The 27,594-nt window shown below is 40.8% G+C and overlaps 1 protein-coding gene across 1 annotated transcript; it reads right to left on the bottom strand.

Annotated features, from left to right (window-relative positions):
* Window positions 1-3,857: 3,857 nt before the first annotated feature.
* On the bottom strand, window positions 3,858-27,587 carry CFAP97 (cilia and flagella associated protein 97). The gene is made up of 7 exons (XM_083631241.1): window positions 25,721-27,587; window positions 24,813-25,484; window positions 20,637-21,542; window positions 20,486-20,557; window positions 11,492-11,760; window positions 6,327-6,477; window positions 3,858-5,486 (listed from the first exon to the last, which is right to left on the bottom strand). Exons 3-7 carry the CDS (start codon window positions 21,511-21,513, stop codon window positions 5,353-5,355), a joined length of 1,503 nt encoding a protein of 500 aa, XP_083487367.1. The 5' UTR covers window positions 21,514-21,542; window positions 24,813-25,484; window positions 25,721-27,587; the 3' UTR covers window positions 3,858-5,352.
* Between the last annotated feature and the right edge of the window lie 7 nt (window positions 27,588-27,594).

Here is a 27,594-nt window from a genome sequence, read left to right as displayed (position 1 = left end):
AGACTTCAAAGAAGTGTGATTAGCTCAAGGTCACCCAGCAGCTGCATGTGGAGGAGCAGAGACGCAAACCTGGTTCACCAGATTACGAGTCTACCACTCTTAACCATTACACCACACTGGCTCTCAAAGGCTCCCACAATACACAAAGTGGAGCTTTACTTGTACCAGCCTATTATAAATATGTTTTGTTTATAAGCAGTTATCCTAGGATATTTTTGGTAGTCCTGACAAACGGTTATTGGTTCCATACCAAACAACAGCTGGGAAAAGATCTCTAAAAAGACATGGCAAGAGAATCTTGAAGCAGCATTGCATCATGAATTGGACAGCCCAGTTGGGGTTGGTTTTGCTCCTACCCTTGCTTGCTCTGCTGCCAGACAGAGGCCTCTGAAGGCTGCCAACTACAGGTGCTGGGGTAAGAGGGAATGTTTCCTGTTCAGAGAAAGTCTTAAAATCACAAGGGCAGACTGCTAATCGTGCATCCAGACGGCAAAACAATCCTATTATGAGAGTTGTACAAATGATGTGTTGCCATTTGGCAATGTGTAAGTTAACAGAGCAGTGTGCTTCCTGTAGTAAATGCAGTAATTGCATTTGCTACCTGGAGATTAGCTTGGAACTGAGGCAGTAAAATCTCATATTTATGAAAGGGCTGCTACAGCTGTTGTTTGTTTCCTACACAGGCAAAAGTATCAAGAAATCCTTTGTTAGAAATGGAAGAACATGCCAACCATCCACCTCCATTTCAACCCTCAGCTTCCTTCTTCACAAATTATTAGAGGTTTTCTACTGTCACTGTAAGCCACAGACATTATATGTGCTTGAAAGCAAAAAAATGACACCTCACAGTAGCCAACAACTCTAGGCATAATTCAGAAAGTTCTTGTACAGTATAGAGAATTGCCATTCAAGTAAAAAAAAAAAAAATCAAAGTTCCCTGTGCCTTTTTTGCTATCTGACATTTGAGTATTTTATCCGAATAAGATTTCTAGGTTGAGTCCACTAAATCTCTTGAAATGCCACCATCCTCAATCCTTGGCCTCTTTCATGCATTTTCCAGCATCATAATCATCAAGATGTTTGTTAATTCTGAGCGATACACTGATTGAAGACAAGCTTAAGAGCATTCTGCTAAATTAAGTGCCTCCAGAGGCCTCATAATAGCCATGTACAGCACACTTTAGCCTAAAACAAGAAAGGAGCAAATTATGAAGCACCCTATTATGCTGATGCACAGCTTTCAGCTGTCCTAGTTTCTGGCAATCCTTCCCTGATTTCAAATTAGAAAGGCTCTCTGCTAATTAGGAGCTGTGGACATTATTAGAAGGGAGGAGATTTCAAATCTGCAACCCAGCATTGAAAACTTCTAAATGAAAGTGAGCCTTCATTTTTCCAAGTCACTGTGGCCCAGGCGTTACCTTGGCAAGAAAAATGTGGATACTGTTCTCATTTTACACAGGTTTGTTATTTGGCTCAGTGCTGGCCCAATACATTTTGGCACCCGAGTCAGACCCCAAAATGGAGCCACCCCACCATCCTTGCTTGTGAAGAAGGGGGTCAGGAAGATCTGCATCAGGAACGAGGGTGGTGGGAAAAAAGAAAGATTGACATCAAGATCTGCTGCCCTGGTGGCGGTTGCTTCACCTCATCTCATGGACCCAATTGTCAAAGTTAAGCACTTATGAGAACTAGTCAGCAAGAGCAAGACACGTTTGACTAACCTACAAATGTCAATGGGCCTTAAACATGCTTAACTATGGCCAGCTGCTAAATTGTGTCATTAATAAAAATTTGTACAAGACACTAGGAGTTAGTTACTGATGGATGCAAAGAGAGTTTTGCAAAGCTGATGTATGTAAAGCTAGAATTTTGAAGTCATAGTGACTGTATTACCATTGGAAGGTAGGTGAAGCTGTCTTTCTGTGCTTCCTATTTTTTTTTTAAAAAAAACCTTACAATAAGAAAACTAGTACTAGCAACCGAAGGTTGGGATTCTACTACATGCGTAAATCTAGCACAAGGCCTATTTTAGAATGAACATATCTACCTATCTACCCTTTAAATCCTGCAGCTTGAAGTTGGGGGGGGGGGAAATCTAGCTAAAAGCAGTGTTGTGTACTCGTTTTGTTGCACAGCCTGCCAGCAAATGGTCTGAAAATGAGCATACCGTTACAACTTTTGAAGCTAGTTTGACCCTTAAGCTACATGAATGAGAAGCTGTCAAGAAACCACATTAAGCTGCTCTGAGCTCTTTAGAAGAGTGGGGGTAGAACTGTAAAACATACATACATACATATGGGTCATATAACAAAACAGGTAGGCATTGCTTTCCCTGAGCAAACTGATATCAGCTTTTATCTCTGCAAATGTTTATCACTACTATTGTTCCTTCCGAAAAGGAGACGGTGTTCTTGGGTGTCTTTCCAGAAGCAGAAATATAATTATCTTGCTTCCAGCTAAAGTTACAGGCAAAGCACTTTAGACTGCAAATACATCAAACAGGCAATTATTTCTAACCCTCTTCATGGAAACTGCTGATGCCCTTAATTAGCAGAAGATACTAACCAGAACTTCAGGGAAAATGTCTATACTGTACCGGTACTGCAGAAATGAACAGCAAACAAGCCAATGAAGTGATGGGAGAATGTCAAGACTACACTCTTGGATGCTGTGCAAGTAAATGACATCTCATATATTATGTGAGACATGTAAACAGAACTTGCTTTGTGGGCAAAAGGAGCAGAACACATAGACACCAGTTTCTGCCTCCAAGCTGATCACCGCTTGCTTCAAGCTAACAGAACAGAAAGCACCCAATATACACAGAACAATACACTTTTAAGAACATAAAAAGGTGCCTTATACCAGGACTTTGGGGCCCTCTCGTTAATACTCAATATATGAGACTCTCTCATCTTAGCAGATGCTTGACATAATCAGCAGGATAGGATTATTACAGCTATGCCTTGCAAGTGGTCTTTCCCACAGTATGGCAAACTAGCTAGCTATTCAGTCAAATCCAGCAAGGAGGTATTTGTGAAAATGAACGTGTGCTGTACACTAACCTAAGTTACCTCTGAATCCTTGATTAAACCTTTCCTGCTTATACATCAAATCATGTTTAACTCTTCTGTGAAGCTCCAAAATCTGCATAGGATAACAACTATAGTTTCTCAGGGGGGCTTTCCATGCACTGAATTATGTACACTAAAATCAAGTGTTTTCTGCACACACATAAATAGCTTGTGTATAACTGACACAGCTTTATTTATACTAAAGAGCTGAGATAGGCTATGGTTCTCTGTAGCACATACATATTGTGTGGTTAATGTAGTGTTTGCTCCTTCACACTGTGCGAGGCAACTCTCTGATACTAGCAAGAATCTACAGTAGGCCTGTAAATTACATGGGGTTTAAGTTCCGGGGATCGCAACTAAAGCCAAAATCACATCAAAAGTCACTGGGTTCAGTGGCAGGTGGGGATTAACAAAGTCATTTTTCCTGGAACCCTGCAACCTTTCAATTTTTTGCCATGAGCATAAATCTGCATGTTAAGTTAAATGTGTCCAAGTTGTGGGCTTACCATACTCCAAACAAACCAGAAAGCTACCCAGAAAATACACCATCAATAGAACTTGTGTTTCAGGTGGGAACATTATTTCCTATATCAAAGAATAATGGGAAATCGCTACGGAGTGCTAGAGTTGGCAATCAGTACAGACAGAACTTTAATTAGAAGAAGGAAGGGAATTTGACTCTACGACAGACTTACTAAACTTAAGCTCCAAATTTACCTCATCTTGTTTATATCTGGATAAAATATTCACAGAAAGGAAGTACAATGCTGAACACAGATGTAATTCAATTAATCCTTTACTTAAAGCTTTAAAAAGAGTGACATACAAGTTTCATGTCTTCCATAATCAATCAAGTAAAACATTTAAGATGATACAGTTTAACGCTAGCACACTGTGCTTTCTATGAAGAGAAAAAAGTCACGGAAAGGTTTAAAAGTGCTTAGTAGTTTTTAAAAAAACAACAACAGTGCAACCAGAAGATGGCTTGCTCATTTGTACTTCATTCAAGAAACAGTCAAACTCTACATAAAGAACCATTCAATCAGCATAATTGTGCATATACTTCACACTGGCAGAGCTATCAAAACGTTAGTTACGTTGCAAGGTCAATAAGAGAGCTTTAGTTCACAGAGGCTACTCTTTTCCACATCACTGTCTAAATGTTTACTGCTTAAGACATTAAAATCACTGTCAAAATTGAGTTTAATCCACAAAAAGGAGAGCTTCGTTTAATTAACAAAAGGTTTGCCAAGCTTTAACGGGAGACAATGGATAAAACCAAATGTACTGCTTAAGTTACAAGTAGTAAGGGTCAGCATAGAAGGTTGGTGGTGCTTACCTCCCGTCACCAGCATGGTTGCACCTTATGAAGAGGCAGAGAAGCAAGATGACCTATGGGGTGCAAACACATCTGGTGCTCCTGCCAGCATGTTCACACCGCATCAGATACGCCTTTATCTTGCTCCTCCTGGTAAGGGCACAGCAACGCAAGGGGAGGGTCATGTAAGCACCCCCATCCCTCCATTCTGACTGCTACTGGATATATGTAATATTAAAACATTTAAAGATAACATATATCAGTATTAAGCATGGAGACCTGATCAAAAATCATTCTTGGAATGTGACACGGAAGCAGCAGCAAAGCATAAGCTCATCTGAAAGCACTCAGCCAAACAGAACCATTTCAAGAATCACCAGAAAGAAACGGAGTTGAATTGTACTGCATATTGTCACTCTACCATTTCCACAAGACCTCATAAATAATTATACTGAACACCAGCGATGTAATTCTCCTTGAAGACTGCATAAACTGACTGTGCTAAATTAAAAACAGCAGATACACTGTAAGAAACAAAAGACTGAGCAACTAATCCAATGCAAATGTTTATTGTACAATGAAAAATGAAATGCATTTTTTTTTTACACTTTTACACTGGTCCAAAAGTGCTACAAGTCCACCCTCTACTCTTCACATCTGAACTTCAGTTGTGACTGAAGAACATAAATAAGAATTACAGTGCCACTTTTCTTATACAAATATATCATTAGCAGAAATACTGATTGGGAAGATATTATCCAACACATATAGTAAGGATCTTGCTTGCTCAAAAAACAACAACAATAATAATAATCAGTGTTGTATCTGTTTGTAGTTAATATCACTTTCCAGTGTCCTTTAATCACCAACAGTGAATATTACAATACTCTTGCACAGACTTTACAGCAACCTGCAAATACATCAGAATTAATAATCTGGTGGCAAAGTGCAAATAACTTAGAGCCAGGCAGCACGAATACTAGCGGGTTTCAATCGCTGCAGGGCACCACTGGATGAGTCATAAACGGGTCTTTCACTTCTCCGACTCACGGTACTAGATGCACTGTGGCTGGATGCTCGCGAAGCACCTCCTGTGGGGAAGGACACAGAAAAGGGAGGACAGTGTTAAGGTGCTTGCATAACTCTGCCATTTTGAAAAACAAAGCCATTTAAAATCTATGCAAGCAACTCCACGTTTTATGATCAGAAATATTGGGTTAGGGTCTTAACAATTGCAAATGGGGCTCAGCTCATGGGAAGGGGCTTTCTCCATGCCTGCTTTCTGCTGCTGTATTCTGAACCCTCAAAAAGCCACTTCTGAGGATTTAGGACATTTGGAGCAACACTTTGGATCCAACCTGTAATGTGTATTTCGCTCTTGAAATGTACCCCCACAGAATCAAGAAACCTGATTTTCCACCCTGTAAATATTTATATATTGTTTTTTTCTTTTTCTTTTCTTCTTCTCTTTTTCCATAAAATATTAACACAAAAAATAATAACCTGAAATTTAGTCACAAGTAACCCTAACCCAAAACACTCCAGGGGACTAGAAGATGCTGAACAGTAATGCGGACTTCCTTTAAAAGAGGGAACATGAACTCTAGAATTAATCAACATTCGCTAGAAGGATGAAATTTGGTAGTCATGTTGCCCAAAGCATTTTGTTTGCAAGAAAAATCTGAGAATGGGACTTGTTCATCTCCCCATATAACTCTCAATGCTTAGCTGGACATGAAGGGCAACACACACAGAGCAATGCAAGTTGCAAATGGGACTAAATACTGGGGTTTAATAATCTTATTTTCTTTTCACACATTTGAATCATGTTGAGACTGGGGGATGAAGACATCCAGGATTATGCATGTATACTTGAAAGCATGGTTCACTATTACAAAAAATACATAATGAAAAGTGCAAACTCTGCTTACGAGAAGGGCTGTGGTGGCTTAAGGCAGACTTCCCTCGCCTTGGAGAGGGAGCAGAACTGAGGTAACTCATCTGCCGCTGATAGTCCATGAGCTGTTCAGAGCGCCTCATACCAGCCGTCGGCTTCACTGCTTCAAGCCTCTTCAAAAAAGCCTTAAATTTAATTTGTTAAAAATATTACTTTTTGTTTAGAGGAAATCCATAGCAGTTATCATAACTAGTTAAAGCTGAATACCATTTCTTTGCTATGATATACCGGTAATTTGTTTTAGGGAATCATGGGCAGCAGAAAAGCTTACTTTTAAAGAACTAAACCAAGCCAAATTTTATGTTGTTGATATAAGTTAAATGGTAAAGTAGCGCATTATGTTTCCTACCAGCCTAATTCAAACACCAACAAAAAAGCAGTGTCAAACGTTGGAGTGATTGTCGGGTTTATACATTAGATCAGCTAATAGGATCAGGTTGTGAATTTTATTGTTTTCTGTATTGTGGCTTAAGTATCGTTTACTGGTGAGGGCCAAATAGTAATCTAATCGCTGCAGTTACCACTCCTGTTGTAATTTATGTTCAGATACTCTTAAACAATATTCCTATAAGCATAGGGATTAATGAGAGGAAAGCAGAAGCTGTGAGCCTTTCTTGTTGCCAAGGTATTTTGAACTTGCAAGAATAAACACACACCATCCATTGAGCAACTACCTGAGGGCCACGCCACCCTTGCTACATTTGAACATATTTTTTTATAAACACCAATTTCACGAGGATACCTATCTAGATGGCTTATACCGACTTCTGTGTTTAGTTTTGGAAGGAAGTACTTGATTTGTGTAGACAGCGTGTACTGTCACTCTCTGCCCCCAGCTCCCTGCCCCGATCTTTCTTTGTTTTTTCCTTCTTCTTTTTTATATTTGGCACTTAAATAAATGTGGTTGTTTTTTTAAAAGCTCAAACTTACTCCCCCCAACAGTGCTTTATTCAAAATGGAAGTCAAATGTGAGGGAGACCACACACTGAAGCTGCCAGCTACACATGAATTATGAAACAACTGGCCACTGGACTCTTGGACAGGTGTTTGGCTTTGTTTATATGATGTCTCCTCTAATTTAATTTGCAACGGAAACCAGAATTATTTTTCACAGCAGAGGCAGAAGAGTACATTTCAAATCTAAATTTAGCTTCTTTAGCTAGTTGAACTAGAAATAAAATTTCTATCTCATACCTTAACTCCACATTTTCAGATTTTTATCCCTGCTTCTCTAACGGAAAACCCAAAACTATCAGACACATCAGTGCAGTCATTTTGCTTGATGCCACTGGTGGGTCATATAAAATCTGAATATTTAGTATGGGCAAGTATGGGAGGAGATAGTGTGTTTGTGTCTCAGTGTGGTGTTGTGGAAAGGATGTCTGCCTTGGATTAGGGAGAGCCCAAGTTCAAATTCCTTCCCTGCCTAAAAGACATCTGAGTGATCTTGGGCCAGTCAAAATCTTGCAGTCAGGATTACCTCACAGAAGAAGGGGGAAAGGCAAGATAAAAATGTAATAATAAAAAAGAGGAAATGCTTTTCTAGAAGAAAATTCTCTTCAGCTACAGCAACGGACTTCACGATGCCAATTCTGTTTACATGCAACAGTCACAGGAAAAACAGGAAACTGGTTTTTGTCCAGTATAAACAGCTGTCTATATAAAAATGTCCAGAACACACAGAATATCCTGTATCACTTGGCACTGGTTCATTTCCCCCAATACAGTTAAAAAATAAGTACTGCTGTGAACTTTCCAGAAAAAAAATGAACTGGAACATTTCCATAAACAAATAAGGTTAATTTGCTGAGGTAATTTGCATTGGATTTCAACTCAATTTAGCAAGTTAGCATTTTACTCCTGTTTAGTAAACTTAGCTAAATACTACCCTGTATCACTGCTACTACTAACAGTTGCACTGAAATATTCCTTAATATAAGGACAAGTTCCACTGTCATTCAACAAAAAAAATTAATTAATTAATTTGCAGTCTGATATTTGGTTCTGAGAAGTAACAGAAGCACAGTAAAGGAAATTTTGGATTAAGGTGCTTAAAAAGTTGTCTTCATAAAACCAAGGGAAGGAGATAATCAATTTAGACTGAGGATTTCAAAATTTATTTAAACTTACATTGCTATCGATGTGGTGCTTGGGGAGAGCGCAGGAAAATGCTCTTGCACTAACTGAACAAATACTTACTTTAACAATGTATTAAGGGGAAAATAGAGAGAAGTGGCAAAGGGCTTTGACTGTAATCTAGAGCAGTGGGGAATGTAAAAATAAAAGGTTACTTTAAAATGTAAGTAGAAATTTTACTCATACAAAAATTTATGCTGCAAGGTATATTATATATAACTAGTTATTTCACAATGGTCAGGAAAGAGCATCCTGAGGCTATTACGTATCAATTGTCAGAAAGGCTGCTTTCAGATATAACTCAGTCTAAACCATAGACTGAAGAAGTGTGCATGCACACGAAAGCTCATACCAAGAACTAACTTAGTTGGTCTTTAAGGTGCTACTGGAAGGATTTTTTTGTTTTGTTTTGTCTAAACCATAGGTTAGCATTACAAGAGCAAGCCCCAATGACTTTTGAGATTGTGGGTTCCTTCTTATGGCATAGTCAGAAGCTTTCACTTCCACTTTAAATTAACGGCAGTTTAGCTCATTGCCTGATCCCTAAACTGTGGTTAATCTTCCTTATGATTAACTGAAACAGGCCAGCTTCATCAACCATGATTTGGCTTGTTTCAGAAAAAACACCCATCATTAAAATTAATTAGTTTGTCAGAGTTTGGATAACATGACAAATTGCAGTTAATCTAAAATGGAAGTGAAAGCTTCTGAACCTCTCCTCATGGCTCCAATGAGAGAAGGATGGAGGCCTGAGGCATTCTGTGGGCTGTTATCATAACACTAAACCATGGCTTAGTGTTATATCTGAACAAGGCCAGCAAATTACATTGATGCTGAACAGTCACATTGAAAGGACACCTGCCAAGTGAGGAAAAATTAAAACTTCAAAATAAGCCACAAACTTTGTTTTAACCTGTAAATGTGTTTCTATCTAGGAAGGGTAGCAGAAAACAACATGGAAGATCTGCTCCCCTACACAGGAATGCATATAGAAAAATATGATACAAAGGAAAAAAGATTTAAAAGGATAATTGACTTTAGAATGGGACCAATGACTAAAGACAAGCTAACCATGTGCCAATGAAGTATAAATGCAACCTGGGTAATTATAATGAAATGTTAAATAACCAAAACAGAAATTGAACACTCGGTAGTTAGAGTTCATCAAAAAAGAACCTTTTAGGTCAATCTTCTGAAAGATCACTAGTTTTCTGAACAAGTGTGGTCAATCTATTTCATTTAGAGCACGAGGGATGTGGTTGCTAAAATTGGGAAATATGAGCTCAATGCAATTACAGTATATCAAAAGAACCAACAAGCAAAGAACAAATTCATTTGCCTCTTGGTGAAAACATGGACAGATATTTCTGTCTATAGCTCTTGGGAGAGAATTTAAGCCCTGATGAAGAAAATGTGCATGGATTAATCTCACGGCACAAAATTCACCAAGTATGTGTATATGTCAATATATCTGATATTATGAAGAATAATGCAACTGCAGATGTGTTAAGAGGGTGTGTGTGGGAATCACAGTATCATAATGTCATCAAACCATTCTGCGATGAATTTACATCCAGAATATTTGTATGCATTTGTGGTTGCTGCACCTCAAAAGAATATAATTGAACCTGTGAAGGTTCAGAAAGAGACCAACAGAGCAATGGGATTGCAGGGTGGGGATACACAAGGAAAGGCATCAAGTGCTTAGACTTCTTAGTATAGGAATTTTAAAAATAAAATCCTGAGTATTGGAGAGACAGAGTACATTATATAATTTACTGCAAATTTAGGATTCATAAACCCTTAGCAGAGATCAGAATTCTTATGCAAAAAGCAGACAGACCATGAATCAAACTCTCTCTGTTCCTGCATGTAATAATACTTTGCAAAATTACATTATATTACTATTTGATCAGCTCTAGATAAAGACCTATTACATGGAAATGCGAGTTTCCATTTGCCTCAATATGTGTTACTATGGTTACAACAATGGTTCAATGGTAATGGAACAAGCAAAGATACAGATAATGAAACTGACTGCTAGCTATTGCCTCAATTATTTCCATTTCATTTTATGTTGTGGGCTACGTTCTTCGTGCTATTGACACACTATTAATGTACTCTCTTGGTACTACATAATTTGTTTTTCTTCTTTCTTGCTACCAAGATGACAGTTCAAGAACTTCTCAAGTTAACTTTCTTTTTTCCTAGGGAGTGGTAGATAGGGATCCCTCCAACCCACTCCTTATCGGTGGTGTGGAGCCCTTGTATATAGTAGGCCGCATTTCAGCCATGCAAAAGAGTCAAAAGGTTTATACACAACTTTGCATCCAGACAAATAAGGCATCATGCACACTATTCCTTTAAAGTGTATATGAAGCACATTATTTCCCTCAAAGAATTCTGGGTGCCATTTACCACTCACTGTGTTACAGTTCCCAACAACCCTTAAGAAATTACAGTGCCCAGAATTCTTTGAGGGAAAGAATGTGCTTTAAAGGTACAGTGTGTACGCAGCCCAAGAAGAATTATCAAAATTTAGGAACACATTCCAGCCAGGGGAAAGTACTCAAGAAGGGCATAGAACAGGGTCAATGAGGAGGGAGATGTGACTATGGCACTGCAGCCGATAAGACTGGGTGTGCTGCACCATGGTAGTGTGTACTGTAGTTGGGGCTGTATCATTGCTGGGGGGTTCACTGGTTCCTTCTCTGTGTGGGTGGCATGTGGACTTCATAGTAACACAATGGTGGACTGCAATTGTGTTTCCAGGGATGCTGGAGGCATGCCATTTTTATACTGCTTTTTATTTTCTGGTTGGCTGGTTCCCCCTCTTCCCTCTTGGGTTGAACATGGACAGAATGTGGCGGATGTTACAATGACACATATCTCCAAATCGTAGCAATAGTACAATGACACTACTCAATGACTTATTAAAAATTGTAATAGATGAACTTAGTAGGTACAAAACTCCGCTTAATAAACGAAAGAACTTCAACTAACCAGATTCTCTCTGTCAATCCTTTGCTGCTCTCTCTGCCTGTTGATGGCACTGTGGTATATCTTTGGTGCTGGGCCTGGAGGCTTCTTCAGCGAGGCACTTTTGCTCCTGGGCTTTGCAGAGTGCTTTGTCAATTCCTTTAAGAGCCTTTGGTTCTCCCGATCAATTTGTCGAACTTCCTCATTTGTGAAAGAGTAGTTTTTCCTTGACCCTATAGAGGACTGATCCAAGACCAGCTTCTGTTGTTCTTTTTTCTCCAGCTGCAGAAAAGCTTTAAAAACAAGTAAACCTTTGAGAAGCCAACATATATGAAGGGGGTTGTATATCTTCACTTGAAATCCAGAAATATCTGAGTTCAGATTTAACCAGTTAACTTAAGTGAGTGGGTCACCTCATTTTCAGCCTATAGCTTTTAAATGGCAACACATGCATACGTAGCAAAAGCTTACAGTGGCTTTTTCCAGCCTGGTGTCCTGTGGGTGTTGCTGCACTATGACTCCCATAATGCTCCAAACCATTGACTATGCTGGCTTGTGTTGCTCAGAGTTATAGCCCAAACACTCAGAGGGCACCAGATTGGGTAAGGCTAGCCTAGAGAGAACACAATACTGCTGCTACCATGGCATCAAAGAATATTTGCAGTGCACTCTTTTGCAAGGTTATTTATCCCAGTGTGTTCAATGGCACTTAGTTCTGGAAAATTGTGCATAAGGTTGCAATATTAGGCTCCAAGTGTAAGAGGCATATCAACTCTCATTTGTTTCCAAACAAAAGAAACAGAATGCATGTAAACCATAAAAAGTCATGACATAGCACAGAAGTATACTTAAGGAGGAATCCAACACATATGTGAAGCTGGGTCTATGAAGACCTGATGTGCATTATAATTCTTAAACATGAGCTAGGACTGGGCAATGTGAGCACTTGGCCACATCTAGAAATACATGGTGAGCTGATAATATAGATAATTTTGAAAATGTACATGCAGTTAAGATAAAGTTCTAAAACCAGAGGCACACTTGCAAACTGGAGATACTATTGTGGGTGCTTATCACAACCTATTTTATTAGCTATAGCAAAATGCTTCAAGTCTAATTTCAGCAGGCAGAGGGACGCAGGAAGGGACCTTGTAGTCACATGTAGTCTACCCACAAGTACCACATTGGTGATCCCTGAGTTAAGATGTCCTATACTGGCAGTTGCTGTGGAAGAGTCTCTCCATATTTGGAGAACCATACTATATCAACTTACATTTCTCATCATTGGCAATATGTACACTGCTGAAAGAAACATGAGCATTAGCCAAGGACAGTATGTTTTAGAGTTTCAAACACCAGATACTCTGTTCTTCGACCTTGTGTGCTACTGAGTTAGGCACAGAGGTGTGGTTAAGCAACCCAAAGTGACATGGCAAAGGGTCTACAAATAGGACACAATATTTAAACAAACATTTATCAACATTTGCCTTGCGTTTTTCATTCTGGGGATTGTGGCATTTCATTTCCATGATTCAACTTCTAGCATTGTAGGAAGTATACTGTCTCTGAGCAAAAGCCTTGACTACTGATGATTTCAGGAATGCTTAGGTCATCTTCAAGGAAGTATCTTGCCTACTTCTAACCTATAATTCTACCACATATGAAGAAAGGAAACTGTTACTTTCTGCAGAAAGGATATGAGACTGCTCAACTAATCTGTTTACAGTAGGCAGAGTTTATACTTGGCACGGATACATATCCCAGTAACATTTTGCTGTTTAGTTTATCAAAAGTAAACCATGGACTGGAATTTAAAATCAAATGCTTCCCACTTTGCAGGAAAGCAGACAACTGTGCAACTGTTGGTAGCCTTAAGATGTGTGTCTTGGGCAGGCAACTCCCTTGTAAGTGTAACAAAAACCCACAGTGATGTTAGAGACTCTGAAATTGTTGAACTAGTTTGATTTGTCTTTAGGGACTTAAATGGCAAGAGTAAAAGCAGACAGAAGGTGGTACATAAATTTTAAATCTTAATTAGGTTCAAACCCTACAGAAATCAAGGGAACATATGGTGTGTTGAATGGTGTGTTCAGAAACTCTGCATGGATAGGGACCTCCATTACGCTTAGATAAGCTTCTACGTGACTCTCCAAACCCTTACACTGGTGACCAAGATTGAAATAATAAGCAGTATGATAAACTGCAAACAGTAGTTTTGGGAAAGGGCTACTCAGTTCATGGAAAGAGAGAGAGATTTTAGCTGTAGGGGTATGCAACTATTTAACAAAACATTTAGCTATTCTTAATGTTTTAAGAGGTTTTAAATATAATTTATTTTATGTTTTGCTGCTTAGTTGATTGCCACCCCTGGGCTATGTTGAGAGGAAGGGTGGAACAGAAACATAATAAATAATGATGATGATGATGATGATAAGGTAAAAAAGGTAAAGGTAAATGACCCCTGGATGGTTATGTCTAGTCAAAGACGACTATGGGGTGTGGAACTCATCTTGCTTCAGGTCGAGCTGGCGTTTGTCCACGGACAGCTTTCTTGGTCACGTGGCCAGCATGACTAAACTGCTTCTGGCGCAATGGAACACCATGATGGAAACCAGAGCACACAGAGACACCATTTACCTTCCTGCCACAGTGGTACCTATTTATCTACTTGCACTGGCATGCTTTCAAACTGCTAGGTTGATAAGAAATTATAAGCCAGGATTAAGAAAGAAACCTAAAAGGAAAAGCCAATGCATACAGCGAAGAGAGCTAGTTGTTCCATCCTAATACCCATCTTCGCTTGGGGCGAAATACCAAGAACTGGTAGAAGAATTGCAGCTATGGGAACAGTGTCATGAGATGCATAAAGTAAAGAAAGGGAATGATTTATTTCCAGCAAAATCACAAAAATTGATAAAAGAGTTTTCCCAAAATTAATAAAAGGTGTTCTCACACTACTTAGTACTGAATTTTATGCCAGTGTGAAATTAAACTCAATTAAAAGTGTTATTCTTCCACGTGCTCAGTTTCTCCCAATATATCAGTATACAATTCTAAGTTACCACTATTCCACCTGTACTTCAGTTAAATACAATAGGTTTGATTCAAAGGTGCCCTTCTACTCACAGAAAACTGTTTTGTATCTGGCAGTGGAGTGCTAGGTAAGGAAAGTGAAATTAAATCAAAAGATTACATTATGCCTGCATGATAGTTTGTGCATACTAGCAAAAGCATGAAAACAGCCCTATATTATATTATTATAGTACAGTTGTGTGGTTATTTAGCCAATGACAACCTTTACATGTTCTGTTCTAATGCCTTACATATTGGAATGTGGCAAAACAACTATTAAATATTGCATATTAAAGAGTCACTTACACATCTCAACCCTTCATTGCTTGAAGCTTCTACATAGATAATTTCTTCTAAATTAGAGTGCTTTAGTTCTCTGCAATGGATAAAGCACCCCAGTCTTGCTCTATCCTACAGTCCCTATGGAGGACAGTTAAAAATGTATTGTTTAATACTGAAACACAAGGTCACCTTAGGAAAAGAAGTGAAATCTTAAAACTCCTAGATTAGCAGATTAAAATGATTGTTGCTAGATATAATATACAGTGAAGTTGTGCAAGACTAATCTTTCCTACACCTCACTGAGAACAGTTTAAAATGTGCATATTGTGAACACTTGGCTTCTGCAATGCCATCATAAACAAAGGTAAAACAAAAGTCCTAAGGCACAAGAAGGGAGTTTTCCACTTCTGGCCCCCCTCCTACAAATAATATAGGAGTGTTTTCATATAGCCAAAAATGTGCTCAAGAATATTCTATCACCACAATTACAATAGATTCATTCAGAGAAGTGCTAATTTTCTAGAAAAAGAGGTGCTGGAATTCATCACAAACACTTCCCTCCTTCTCTTAGAATGGTTATGGCGCCCACATGAGAGGTGGAAGTTAGTTCCGGCTGAAAAAAGCCCTGATTAAGAGATTGTTGATTTGTTACCTGGCACCAGGTTTTCTCCTTTCACCATGGGTAGAAGTTAACAATCTGGAACAGGGATAAGGAACCTATGGTCCTCCAGATGATTTTTGGCTATAGCTCTCGTCATTCCTTACCAGGAATGATGGTTAGGGATAAAGGAGACGAGTCCAGCAACAAATAATCTGCATGAACATCAGCACAGAGCTTAATAGCGGTATTCAAGACTGTCTGATTCAGCTGCACCAAGGAGTCAAGCCCCAGGCATGTTCTTTGGCAACTTTCGCAAAATGGTCACAAATTAGAAAATATTTTGGGTGGTATTTGTAAACCAATACCAGCTGGTTTGGCAGTTTGGGAGATACAGCACTTAATGTAATCTGTTAAAACTTTGTTAGGGTGATCATGTTGACCTTAAAAGGGACTTCACTATCAAATATATTTTATGTATATAATCCCCCCCCAAAAAAACCCTGTACAATTGTGAGATAATCAAAACAAAGATGTCTTACAAATTGTATTGGAAAGCTGTGATCACTATAAAATGACAATTGATGCCATGGATATTAGCTATGCCCGCCCAGGATAAATACATCTATGTATCTCAACTATAAGCCAATCTACTAATCTACAGTTCTTCCTGCCCAAACTGCTTCTGCAGGTAAGACACTGGAACCAAGACTATGACATCAAACTACCATGAACAACTTCACATATCCTTAGAATATTGCACCTATCCGTGGATTGCAAAATCCTTCTGGAGACAATCCTGGCTTAAAACCAGAGCTTACATATAACATATGTATACATATTTTTATTAAATAGGTGGTCTATGGCAGCACCCAGACTGTTTCCAGGATTAGGATGAAACTATGTGCTAGGTGCTGTACAAAATAAATGTAGATTGATTTTGGCTACAGAAATGTTTAGTTACATATTCCAAGTCATGTTTAACATATTGCCCATTAAAGTAACCTCTCTTTGATGCTGCCCCTTAAAGTTCCACATTAGTTTAAATTTCTCTCCCTAATTTCTGCCTACAGCACTCACCTATTTTCTGCCAGCAAATTCCTGAAAACTGGGATGTTTCATCACATGATATAGATCAAGTCTAACTGTATGGGGAAATCCTCTTTCCTGCTGTTCAACTCTTGAAACACTTCTGATGCTGCAATGATTACTGCCAGGATGTCATAATACAGAATCTGCTTACATGACATCAGCAGTGCATCATAATAGATTGGCACTGGACATCTCATATCAGAGCAGTGTAATCAAATGATAGAAAGCATTCAACAAACTACATATATTTGTACTAATTCCAGAATCCTCAGCTCCAGCCAATAACCATTCCACAACGTTTGAAGTCATACTGGTGTTATCTCTAGATTGGTTACATTCTTAACTTTTAAAAAACTTTTCTAAAACAAGAGGACATGCCTATGTGATCATCACCTGAGGCCCTTCTTTGTGTGTCTCCTCCGCAAAAGGTCTGGAGGGCAGCAATACGAGAACAGGCCTTTTCTGTGGTGGCTCCCCTCTTGTGGAATGTTCTCCCCAGGTAGGCTCACCTGGCGCCTTCATTACCTATCTTCAGGTTCCAGGCAAAAACAACCCTCCTCTCCCAGGCCTTTGGCTAATTAAACAATCTATGGCCTTTTAAACTGTGCATGTAAGTGGAGTGTTATTGTTCTCATTTATGTTCTTAGTATGGAGTTTTTTGTTTTTATATTGTAAATCATCCTGTGATCTTTAGATGAAGTTCGGTAAAAAAAAATTTAACAGCCAATTATTTATTTATGCTAAATTCTGCAGCTTAGCTGCATTTAACTTGTACAGAGAGTGCAGGACACATAATTCCTCCCATTAAAAAATTAATAGCTAATAATTTATTTATTTATGCTAAATTCTGCAGCTTAGCTGCATTTAACTTGTAAAGAGAGCGCAGGACACATAATTCCTCCCATTCTTTTGCAAAACTGGGCTGTACTTGCTCTTCCGAATGAGTTATAATGTGGAAAGTGTCCTCTCTGGGTGGACTGAAATCTGTGGTTTATCGTGCTAATTTCTATCGTTTATTGTTTTGTGTACAAGGGAGACTTCCGTTCCCTATCATGCATTGACGTGCATGTCCAATTGAGTCAGTACAAGTTGTCAAGAAACTGTAATGAGCTACTGAGAAGTAAAGCAGCCTCTTCTGCTAATTGACCCAGAGCTCTGTGTTCAGAGAACTCCAATTGCATTCTAAGGCAGGCTTCCTCAACCTCGGCCCTCCAGATGTTTTGAGACTACAATTCCCATCATCCCTGACCACTGGTTGTGCTAGCTAGGCATCATGGGAGTTGTAGGCCAAAAACATCTGGAGGGCTGAGGTTGAGGAAGCCTGTTCTAAGAGTCCTATTCTAACTCACTTATGCTCAGAGACAGGCAAACGGCTCCCTTCATCTACAGGACATTTTTATATTTGCATTACAAAAACTGGAGGCTAAACAGGAGGCTAAAACAGTGTGGCCTTTGCATTGTGTAAATATGTGACATGAAAAAAGGTATGCAAAAGGAGAAGTTGGGCTGCAAGGGGGAAAAATCCAAAGTCTGTATTTGGGCAATACCTTTATTAGGTCAACCCAAATGCCACAAATTAGCAGGCAGGAACTCTATATTAGGCTAGATGGCAAACAGCAAGGTGGGAGGCAGAGAAGGGAAAAGTTGGATGACAGATGGAGTCTGCATCTGATCACAATCTCAAGATGCAATGTGAGAGAAGAAAGCAAGACATAAAAATGAGGTTTCAGGTTGTCTCTGGGGCTGCTGGCAAGAAAGAAAATAAAATTCCCTTCACCTGAGAAAAGAGGCATACATTATCAAGGCTCTCCTGGAGTGTTAACAGTTAAAGAACATACCCTTTCATAAACCAAATTACCAGTGATGCAAGAACAGAAGAAATATTACCTTAAAAATAAGTCTATCCAGAATTCAAGTGCAAGAGGATGAATAAGTATTTATCATTATCAAAGGATATGAATAGTGTTCTAGCATCACATTTTAAAGCAATGATGATCTGAGATCTTTTCAGTCTTGATCTGATAAAATATCTTTAAACATTCAAAAACCATGATTAAGCTAATGTGTACTCCCATTCTACATCAAAGTGACTTAAACGGTTAATAATCCATATTTATTTTTTTGGTGATGTTGAGTTTCTTTTTATATATAATATATTTTCAAGAATTAATTGGAATACCCTCCCCTCGCTCTTTTGATTTATCACCCTCTTTCAAAAGTGCCTGAAAAATGTAACATTCAGTTTACGACTGAAGTACGTAATTTTGTGTTGCTAATATCAGATACTATTTCCCCAAGACTGACACCTGGATAGTTCCTGCAGAGGAAAGGCATGTGTGAACTTATGTGCAACTGAGGACACTTCTGAACAGCAGAGTTTCATACACATGGCAATTTTATATGCTTGGATTATCAATTTTTGCCCTGCAGGAGGAGATCAGCACACATTTCCTCTATTTCATACCAGTGAATTTAGTACATTGTGTTCAAACAGTTCTCAGGCAGCATCTAGACTTTTGATCATGTCTTCCCAAGGAGTACAACTACTAAACTTCTATTGCAGTAAAGAAGGGAAGTTTTACAGAGTCCTGGAGTTTTCCCATATTCACGGTTTGCCCTCTAAAACAATACCTCTAGTTGATTTTCAGAATAGTTGCTACCATGGGTGCAATACTTTGGCAAATTTAAGACAGGGAGATAAAAAGTCTTGAAGGCTCTGTATGGGTTGAGAGAGTTTGAGTCCAATAGAGCATTGATGCTTTAGGGTACAAGGTAATTGATGCTTTCTTGTCCTTTTTTACATGGAAAGGTGTTTGGATGTGTTTACCAGAACCACAAACTAATAGACAAGCATATGCTGAATTCCTGTTTCATTATTAATTTGATAATTGTAATGATCACCTCACAATAACAAGTAAAGCCACCTTAATTAAATACATAGCAATGAGTCATCACTGATTATTGCCTCTCAGTAATTTATTCAACAATGAACCTCTGCTAGGAGAGAAAAGGTTGACATGTATAAGCTACAAGCATCCTAACATCTGAAAACTGCCACTTGAAAATAATAACTTATTTTACTATAAATATACATTGAGTGTCCATTGTTATGATGAACCATGAGATCTGGTTGTTGCTGTGGGGCGAAAGTGAGTAGAAGGAAAATTGGGTTGGGAGGGCCTTGGTGAACTAGGATCACCACACCCGGTTTATCTTTCAGGAGATAACCAAGTTTCCCCAGTCCCCCTTGAATGTGATTTTTTTGGCTGGGCCGTAGCAGCTCTGCTGGAAAAAAAAAGTGTCTTCCATTGACTGCCTCTTTAGTTTCTAAGCCGTCCACAGAATTTGGCTGCAAATTTCAGGTTCTCTTTTCAACTACAAACCTTAGCTAGCAATGTACTATTTAAACACATACATACATAGAATCAAGAGTCTGCTTCAGAGGTTATATGTTGTCATTTATGCTACTATGGCCATGCAGATTTTTACTACTACTCTGAATTCAAAAATATATCCAGTGGAATCAATGGTGACCTTTTGAGCTTGTTGCACAGATGGGCCGGGCAGACCCAGATTCAAACACCCACTCAATCACTAAGCACCGTGGAGAAACCTTGGTCCTGTAATTATTTATCAGCCTAACCTCCATAGCAACTTATATGCGTTGATGGAAGTATAAAATGGACAGGGAAAACTCTGTGTCCTTCCTTGAGTTCATTGGAGAGAAGGCACAATATAAATGTAATAAACAGAAATAAATTGAAAAAACATTTATCGTGTATAGAGTGCAGTCTATCTAAATAATAACTTTACCAAACAAATATTTTTGTTAACAATTGCTGTTCCATAGAACTCAAGGGAAAAACTGAAAATGTTTATCCAGATCTGAAAGAACAGCAGAGACATACATATTATATCAGAATGTTATTATTTTGAGAGCAAATCCCATATTTTTAAAGTTAAGAAAATGTCACCTTTCAAAAGATGATTCAAGTCCACAGCCTCCTGCAGGACCTTTTGATGACATTTGTGATCCAAGTCGGGTTCTAAGGAGAAACAGAAATTCAGTCAGGGCTTGTAATTGTTCTCCTCAAAAGTGTAAAGCTTTTTGCACCTCATGCTTACCATATAACTCCTGGCTCACATTTTCTTGTCTTTTAACCTTTAGTTTCTTATCATTAGATGCTGCAAGTTCAAAAGACTGGATGGGGCTGATGTCTGGAGTTGACAGAGGAGTCACATCAGTCACAGTATCTTCAGACTCTTCTGCATAGTCACCGAGCTTGGGTTTTACTTCCACCGATTTAATTCCTGGGCTGGGTTTTTGTCTCAGAGAAAGAAGCGCCAAGCTACATTTGCTTTTCTTTTTTGAAGAAGAGCAGGATGAGTCTGACAAGCAACCGTCTGAATCTGAGCAGTCTGTATCAGAACTACAGGATAGGCAATGTGAGGAGGAGGAAGATGAGGAGGAACTGACTGCAATATTCTTGCTAACCTTTGCACTATTAGACTGCTTAGACAACTTCAGTCTAACCCTCTGGTTTCTGCTGTCATCGCTACTGTCTTCTTCATCTGTATAGTAGTTTTCCTCAGATGCTTTAACTATTTGGTCAACTTGAGAGGAAATATTTTTTCCATGCGTTCCTTTACCTTGTGCTGAAATCCTACCAGATGTACTTGCCTTTTCTGAATTTAGAGAAGCTAACGACAACACAGCATTTTCAGGATCACAAGCACCATTGATTAATTCCTCCCCCTCCTGAGATTCTGTATCTTTATTTGCTTTGTCCTCTTCCTCAGTACAGTTATCCTCCACCACTTTGGTTTCCGTGGTCAAGCCAGGTTTGCCTGTAATCGTATCTTCCGTTTGTGTGTGCTCACCATTTCCCTTCTCATCTGTTTTCGTTGTTGCTCCTTTCCTCGCCGCATCTTCTTCAAAGTCACTGTCGAAGAAAGAGTGATCCACTTCACAGTCTGACACATCTTCATACATACGGTCCATGATCAAAAAAAGGTGCTGAAATGCGGTTCCTGCAAATGGAACACCAGAATTACTAACTGAGAAATTAAAAAAATATAGGTTCAAAACCCACTCTACAACTACAAGTCAATCAGTCAATCTCCTTTATTGGCATAGAAAAAGTGCATTCTATACATGGATCAGAACACAATACAGTTAACAAAACATAGTAGGAGATACCTTAGGATAAAGCTGTCCAAACATTGTGAGGTATGAAAATGGCTCTTAGGACCTATGGTGATGTAATTTCATGGCGTCACTCAAACATTTTGCCACATACTCCACAACGTCATTACTACAATTGTTCAGCAGATAGAAAACCCTGGAAGAGCCAGTGTGATAAATCCCCTCCTTCAATAAGGGGGCCAAATACTTATCATATATTTTTGCATAAAATGGCCAGTAAAACAAAACGTGTGTGATGCATTCAACCTGTTTTGTGCCACAAGGGCAGTATCAGAGTATGGGATTTTCAAAAATCTACCTTTCAAAACTGCAGATGATAAGACATTAAATCTTGCGAGGGAAAGAGCTCTGAGTAGGTGGGGATCGTACAGCTGGTGTAAATATGAAATGTCCTGGCCAAAGAGGGTGGAATTCCCAACCCCAATGGGGAACAGGGTTTATTGGCTGTGCAACTAAGGGTTTGGAATTCAATCTCCAGGATTCTGCGCTTGATTGTCTAGAATGCTTCCAATTGTGGGAGCATAAGCAGCAACTCAAGTGATAGGCCACAGGTTCTGATTTCGCTTTCAATGTGACCTAACCATTTGGAGTGGTGGGATTCTGCCAGCATGCGGAAAGTTAAAGAAGAAGGATTGGATATGAAACGTAGGTGGAGCTAGAGGTCTTACAGAGCTGCTTAAGTTTGCATCCCTGTATCTCTGCCCAACTTTAAGTCTATGCAGAATGTTAATCATTTATCTTTTCTAAAAAAGACAATAATGATCCTAGAGGGGATTTTGTTGCTTCTTTTCCCACCATTTCATAAGGAAATTTGATATTGCATGGAATTGCTTGTTTCTGTTCTGAGTTTAACATTTTCATATAATCTAAAGGTGCACAAAACCTTACCATGCTGAATTGACAGCTCCTGGCAAAGTCTCACATAGAAAGCCACTAAAATGCTTCCATAGGAAGCTCAAGGAAATGCAACATAGAAAAATACAATTTTTAAAATGTCTGATAATTGCCACCGTTGCTTCCTGAGTATCATTGTTGAAAGCGAGGGAGGATGCAGAGAACATTTCACAGATGCATGTGATGCCGACTGTGTGTACGCAGAAGGCAAGCACACTGGCAGGCATGCAACACTGATCCGGACTATTCTAGTCATGGGAAGTATGTTTTACAGTGGGAGTGGGGTACCTGTGCTCCCAATGTTGTTGGACTACAATTCCCATCACCCCTGACCACTGGCAATGGTGGATAGGGCTGATGGGTGGTGGAGTCCAACAAATATCGTATTTACTCGAGTCTAATGCGCCATCAAATCTAATGTGCACCTCAATTTTCACAACATAATTTGGCCAAAATAGGTGAGTATTAGATTTGAGTAAATACGGGTATATTGTTATAGACTAAGGGGTATTCCCCCTAAACCTTAGGAATGAATAAATGTTAGGATTTTGATTAATTGGGATACGGATTAAGACACAAACTTCCCTAAGCTCGGCAGTGGGAGGGGCAGGCACCCGGTTTTTGTAACAATATGAAAGGCTAGGTAAAGGGACCCCTGACCATTAGGTCCAGTCGTGACCGACTCTGGGGTTGCGGTGCTCATCTCACTTCATTGGCCGAGGGAGCCGGTGTACAGCTTCCAGGTCATGTGGCCAGCATGACTAAGCCACTTAGTCAGAGCAGCGCACGGAAACACCGTTTACCTTCCTGCTGGAGCGGTACCTATTTATCTACTTGTACTTTGACGTGCTTTCGAACTGCTAGGTTGGCAGGAGAAGGGACCAAGCAATGGGAGCTCACCCCGCCACGGGGATTTGAACCGCCAACCTTCTGATCGGCAAATCCTAGGCTCTGTGGTTTAACCCACAGCGCCACCCGCGTCCCTCACAGGTTGTCTAATCCTGCTTTACAGAAAGAAAGGATCCATATTAACAGATGCTGTAAAGCTCTGCCACTCTCTTATCTTACCACTACAGGTATCTATGTATTGAGGTAAACAAAAGGAAGCAGGCTTCAGCCTGCCTGGATACCGCTTTATTTGATCTGGACTTCCTGGCCCATGGCAAAGAAAAATGAAGAAGGTGGTAGAATGATCTATACCACTTCAGACTGTTGGTGAGGTGGATGCATTGCTTTTTAATTTTTTTAAAAAATAAAATCTCCCTACATGTAGAAAGTTAGCACAGTAAAGAGAAGCCTGGGCTAGAATCATTGTCTCCTATGTGCTTCCCTGCCTCACTTCTACTTGCAGGGAGGCATTTGTATGTTTAACATTATGAAGGATTCAAAACAGACTTCCTCCCCACGATCACTTGCATCTGAAGCAGTACAGCCCAACCTATCCAGCTCTGAGTATTCTGCTACCTATCTAGACCAGGTCCACCCCAGAACGCAGGAAGCCCACCGCTCCTTTGCCTGCACAAAGCGAAGTTTAACACTGGGAGATGGCTTCAGGCTCACTCTTCTAAAAGGCATAAGCATTCCCCATTCGTGGTAGATCTCAAACGCCACGTGCCCTCCGCAGTCACAGCCAAACAGGCTCCGGCTGCCTAGGAAGACATCTGTCAAGAGCGCGGTTTCCTCCCTCCTGAGTCGTGACCGCGATGCGTCAGGGCGCAATGGGAGCGACTATAATCGCGCGCAACTCGCCCCCCCTCCCGCAACGACCTTTGCTGGCGACAAAAGCCCGCCCGCCCGTCAAGCCGAAGCCTAATGATAATTATTGCAGCGACATTGCACGGAGGATTAACTAAGGAGCTCCTCGAAAAGGCGAAGGAGGCTGCATATAGGCTAGCCACGCGCAGAAAATTGGTTGCATGCAGGCGGGGTCGGACGGAGGGCAAACCCCTTCCTCTCCTCGATTGGAAAAAGCCAGATCGCCCCCTATCCCCGCCACTACGGCCAATGCTCCTCCGATACGTCGGAGGAAACGCCGGCACACGCCCGCCACCTTCCCGCTTTGTTGTGGTTACACAGCCCGCGGCGAGGCGTCGGAGGGCGGCGGGTCGGTGCTCTGCAGCAGCGGCTCCGCCGACACCCACCTCCCTGCAGAGGAGGCGGGAGGGCGAGCAGCCTGGGGCAAGCAAGGCTCGGGTACTCACCGCGGGCCGGGGGGGCAGAAGGCGTCGCTAGCGCTCCGGCGCTTGGAGGCCCCTTCGGAGAGCGCTTCTCGCCTCGCGCCCTCAACCAAGCCCGGCTTCTCCCGCCCGGCCTTGTGTTTGCGTAACCACGGGAAGGGCGGGATTGGGGAGAGGAGGGGAAAGAGGCTGCTTCCGTCTCCGCGTGGGCATGTGTAATAGTTCCCTTTCCAATGCAGCAGGTGGAAGCCTTGAGCTCGCTCGCTTTGCCTCGGGGGCCGCCGTTTTAGAGGCGCCTGCCAAGGTGTGCCCTCAGGCTGCCAGCAGACTCTTCGGCTAATCTTGGATGCTCCGGCAGGCTAGCTAGGCGGCCGTAGCCGCTTACTCTCTAGCTAAGGTCAAATCTTCGTCTGATAAATGGTAGCGACTGGCAATGCCGCAAATAGAGCATGTAATCCCCGCAGATTAGACGGGGATCTCGGATCTTTTTACCTTTTCTGTCGCCATCACCCAGCGTCAAGAGAGCCCCTTAAAGGTGTGCTATAAACATTAAGAGCTTCCTCCTCCTTCGATGGCTCCTTCACGAGGCTGCTAAAGGGTTTTGTAAATAAGATCTGCTACAATCAGTGTAAATAATGCGATCTCTTGGTTCTCAAATTCCTCGTGGCATCTACACAACCGTTGTCTTAAACTTCCCTTTCAAGTGAAAACAAAAAAAATTTTTTCCTTCCAGTAGCACCTTAAAGACCAACTAAGTTAGTTCTTGGTATGAGCTTTCGTGTGCATGCACACTTCTTCAGATACAAGATGTATCTGAAGAAGTGTGCATGCACACGAAAGCTCATACCAAGAACTAACTTAGTTGGTCTTTAAGGTGCTACTGGAAGGAAAAAAATTTTTTTGTTTTGACTATGGCAGACCAACACGGCTACCTTTCAAGTGAGTTATGGCTGACTGAGTGTTTAAGTTGCATTCCCAAAAGCGTTAAGGAGTAGTCTTAATATGGTCACTAATTTGGGGTTAAGTCTCATTAAGAAGTGGAATCTTCCAATTAAACGTGCAAACCCCTGTGTTGCAAGGCTACTGTTCAATACACGCTTATCACTCAATCCCATTGTTTTGATTTCTGAGGAAATTCATAGGATCATGGTGCAAGTCTCATTTAATTTAACAGCCGTTGGGGTTACAGCCTGAAGCAGGATCTAGGCATATTTACTTGAGAATAAGGTCCACATTATATTCATTGGTTATATAAAATAATTAGCAATAATTATCAAATGTAAGGTCCCACACTTAGGCAGGAATAAGCAGCTGCACAAATATAAAATGGGCGACACTCTGGCCTGCCAGTAGTAAATGTGGTTCTTAGTAGACCACAAGCTTAACATGGGACAACAGTGTGATGCAGCACCCCCCCCCCCAAAAAAAAGCAAAATAAAAAAAAAACTAATGCTATTCTAGATTACATCAACAGAAGACCCAACTTGAAAGAAATGAGATGCCAGCTAAAGATCAAGAAGAACTTTCTGACGGCAATGGTAGCCAACCCACAAGGGATACAGGGCTAGGTAGATGAGTGGACAATCATTATCTCCAGGATGTTTCTAACATGAAACGTTAACTGCCCCCCCCATGGTATAGCAGAAGCCTTGCTATGCTTGCATGAATTTGCAGACTGCTACGGTAATAGAGATAAGAATCTACCAGTTTAGCAAATTACAGGAAATGTGACCTTTTAGGGTTTGGAAAGTACATAGGTACTGTAACAACAGAGCATGACAGGAAGCTAGGTGGCTTTCCAAAACCATATATGAAACTGCTAATGCAAGCATGGAACAAACATGAGAGCCCCCACAAGTGGCGAGAAGATCAGAGCTTAGCATGCGCTTGTCTGTGCAGAACTTTAGCCACTTAGTAAGCTTTTAGGGACGCGGGTGGCACTGTGGGTTAAACCACAGAGTCTAGGACTTGCCGACCAGAAGGTCGGCGGTTTGAATCCCCGCGACGGGGTGAGCTCCCGTTGCTCGGTCCCTGCTCCCGCCAACCTAGCAGTTCGAAAGCATGTCAAAGTGCAAGTAGATAAATAGGTACTGCTCCGGCAGGAAGGTAAATGGCGTTTCTGTGTGCTGCTCTGGTTCGCCAGAAGCGGCTTAGTCATGCTGGCCACATGACCCGGAAGCTGTACGCTGGCTCCCTTGGCCAATAAAGCGAGATGAGCGCCGCAACCCCAGAGTCGGCCACGACTGGACCTAATGGTCAGGGGTCCCTTTACCTTTACCTTTATAGGCATCGGGCGTGAGCTCAGGCATTTTTGCAATATGTATAAGTATCTGCTTCCAGCAACCTGAGGTACACAGCCTTTGTGATCTTATTCACCCTGTGTCTAGATTGATGCATCTCTCAAACTGTACCTTTTCCACCCATCATCTCCTCAATTGGCTTTACTGCAGGAGGCAGTGCCAGAGACCCTTTTGGGGGTGGGGGGTGTTACAGTAAGAACTGTTCAACAGTAGAACTGACTCCCCGGAGAGGTGGTGAACTCTCCTTCACTGGAGATATTAAAGCAGAGGTTGGATGACCACCTGCCATGGATGCTTTAGCTGAGATTCCTGCAGCGCAGCGGGTTGGACTAGATGACCCACGGTACCCCTTCCAATAATACAACCCTATGAACTCACGGCTATGCATAGGGTTGGGCTGCATAGCTCTTGGTGCTGAAAGCGCCCTGCTATCACCCCCTATCTTGTAGCTGGGCTGCAGGATGCAACTGGAAACACGCGCATTTTGCATGCTTCTCAAATCACAA

Source organism: Podarcis filfolensis (genome assembly GCF_964270895.1).
Source record: "Podarcis filfolensis genome assembly, chromosome: 9".
NCBI classification, from domain to species: Eukaryota; Metazoa; Chordata; class Lepidosauria; order Squamata; family Lacertidae; genus Podarcis; species Podarcis filfolensis.
The sequence above is the reverse complement of the archived record's forward strand: the minus strand, read 5'-3'. Positions and strand labels throughout refer to the sequence as shown.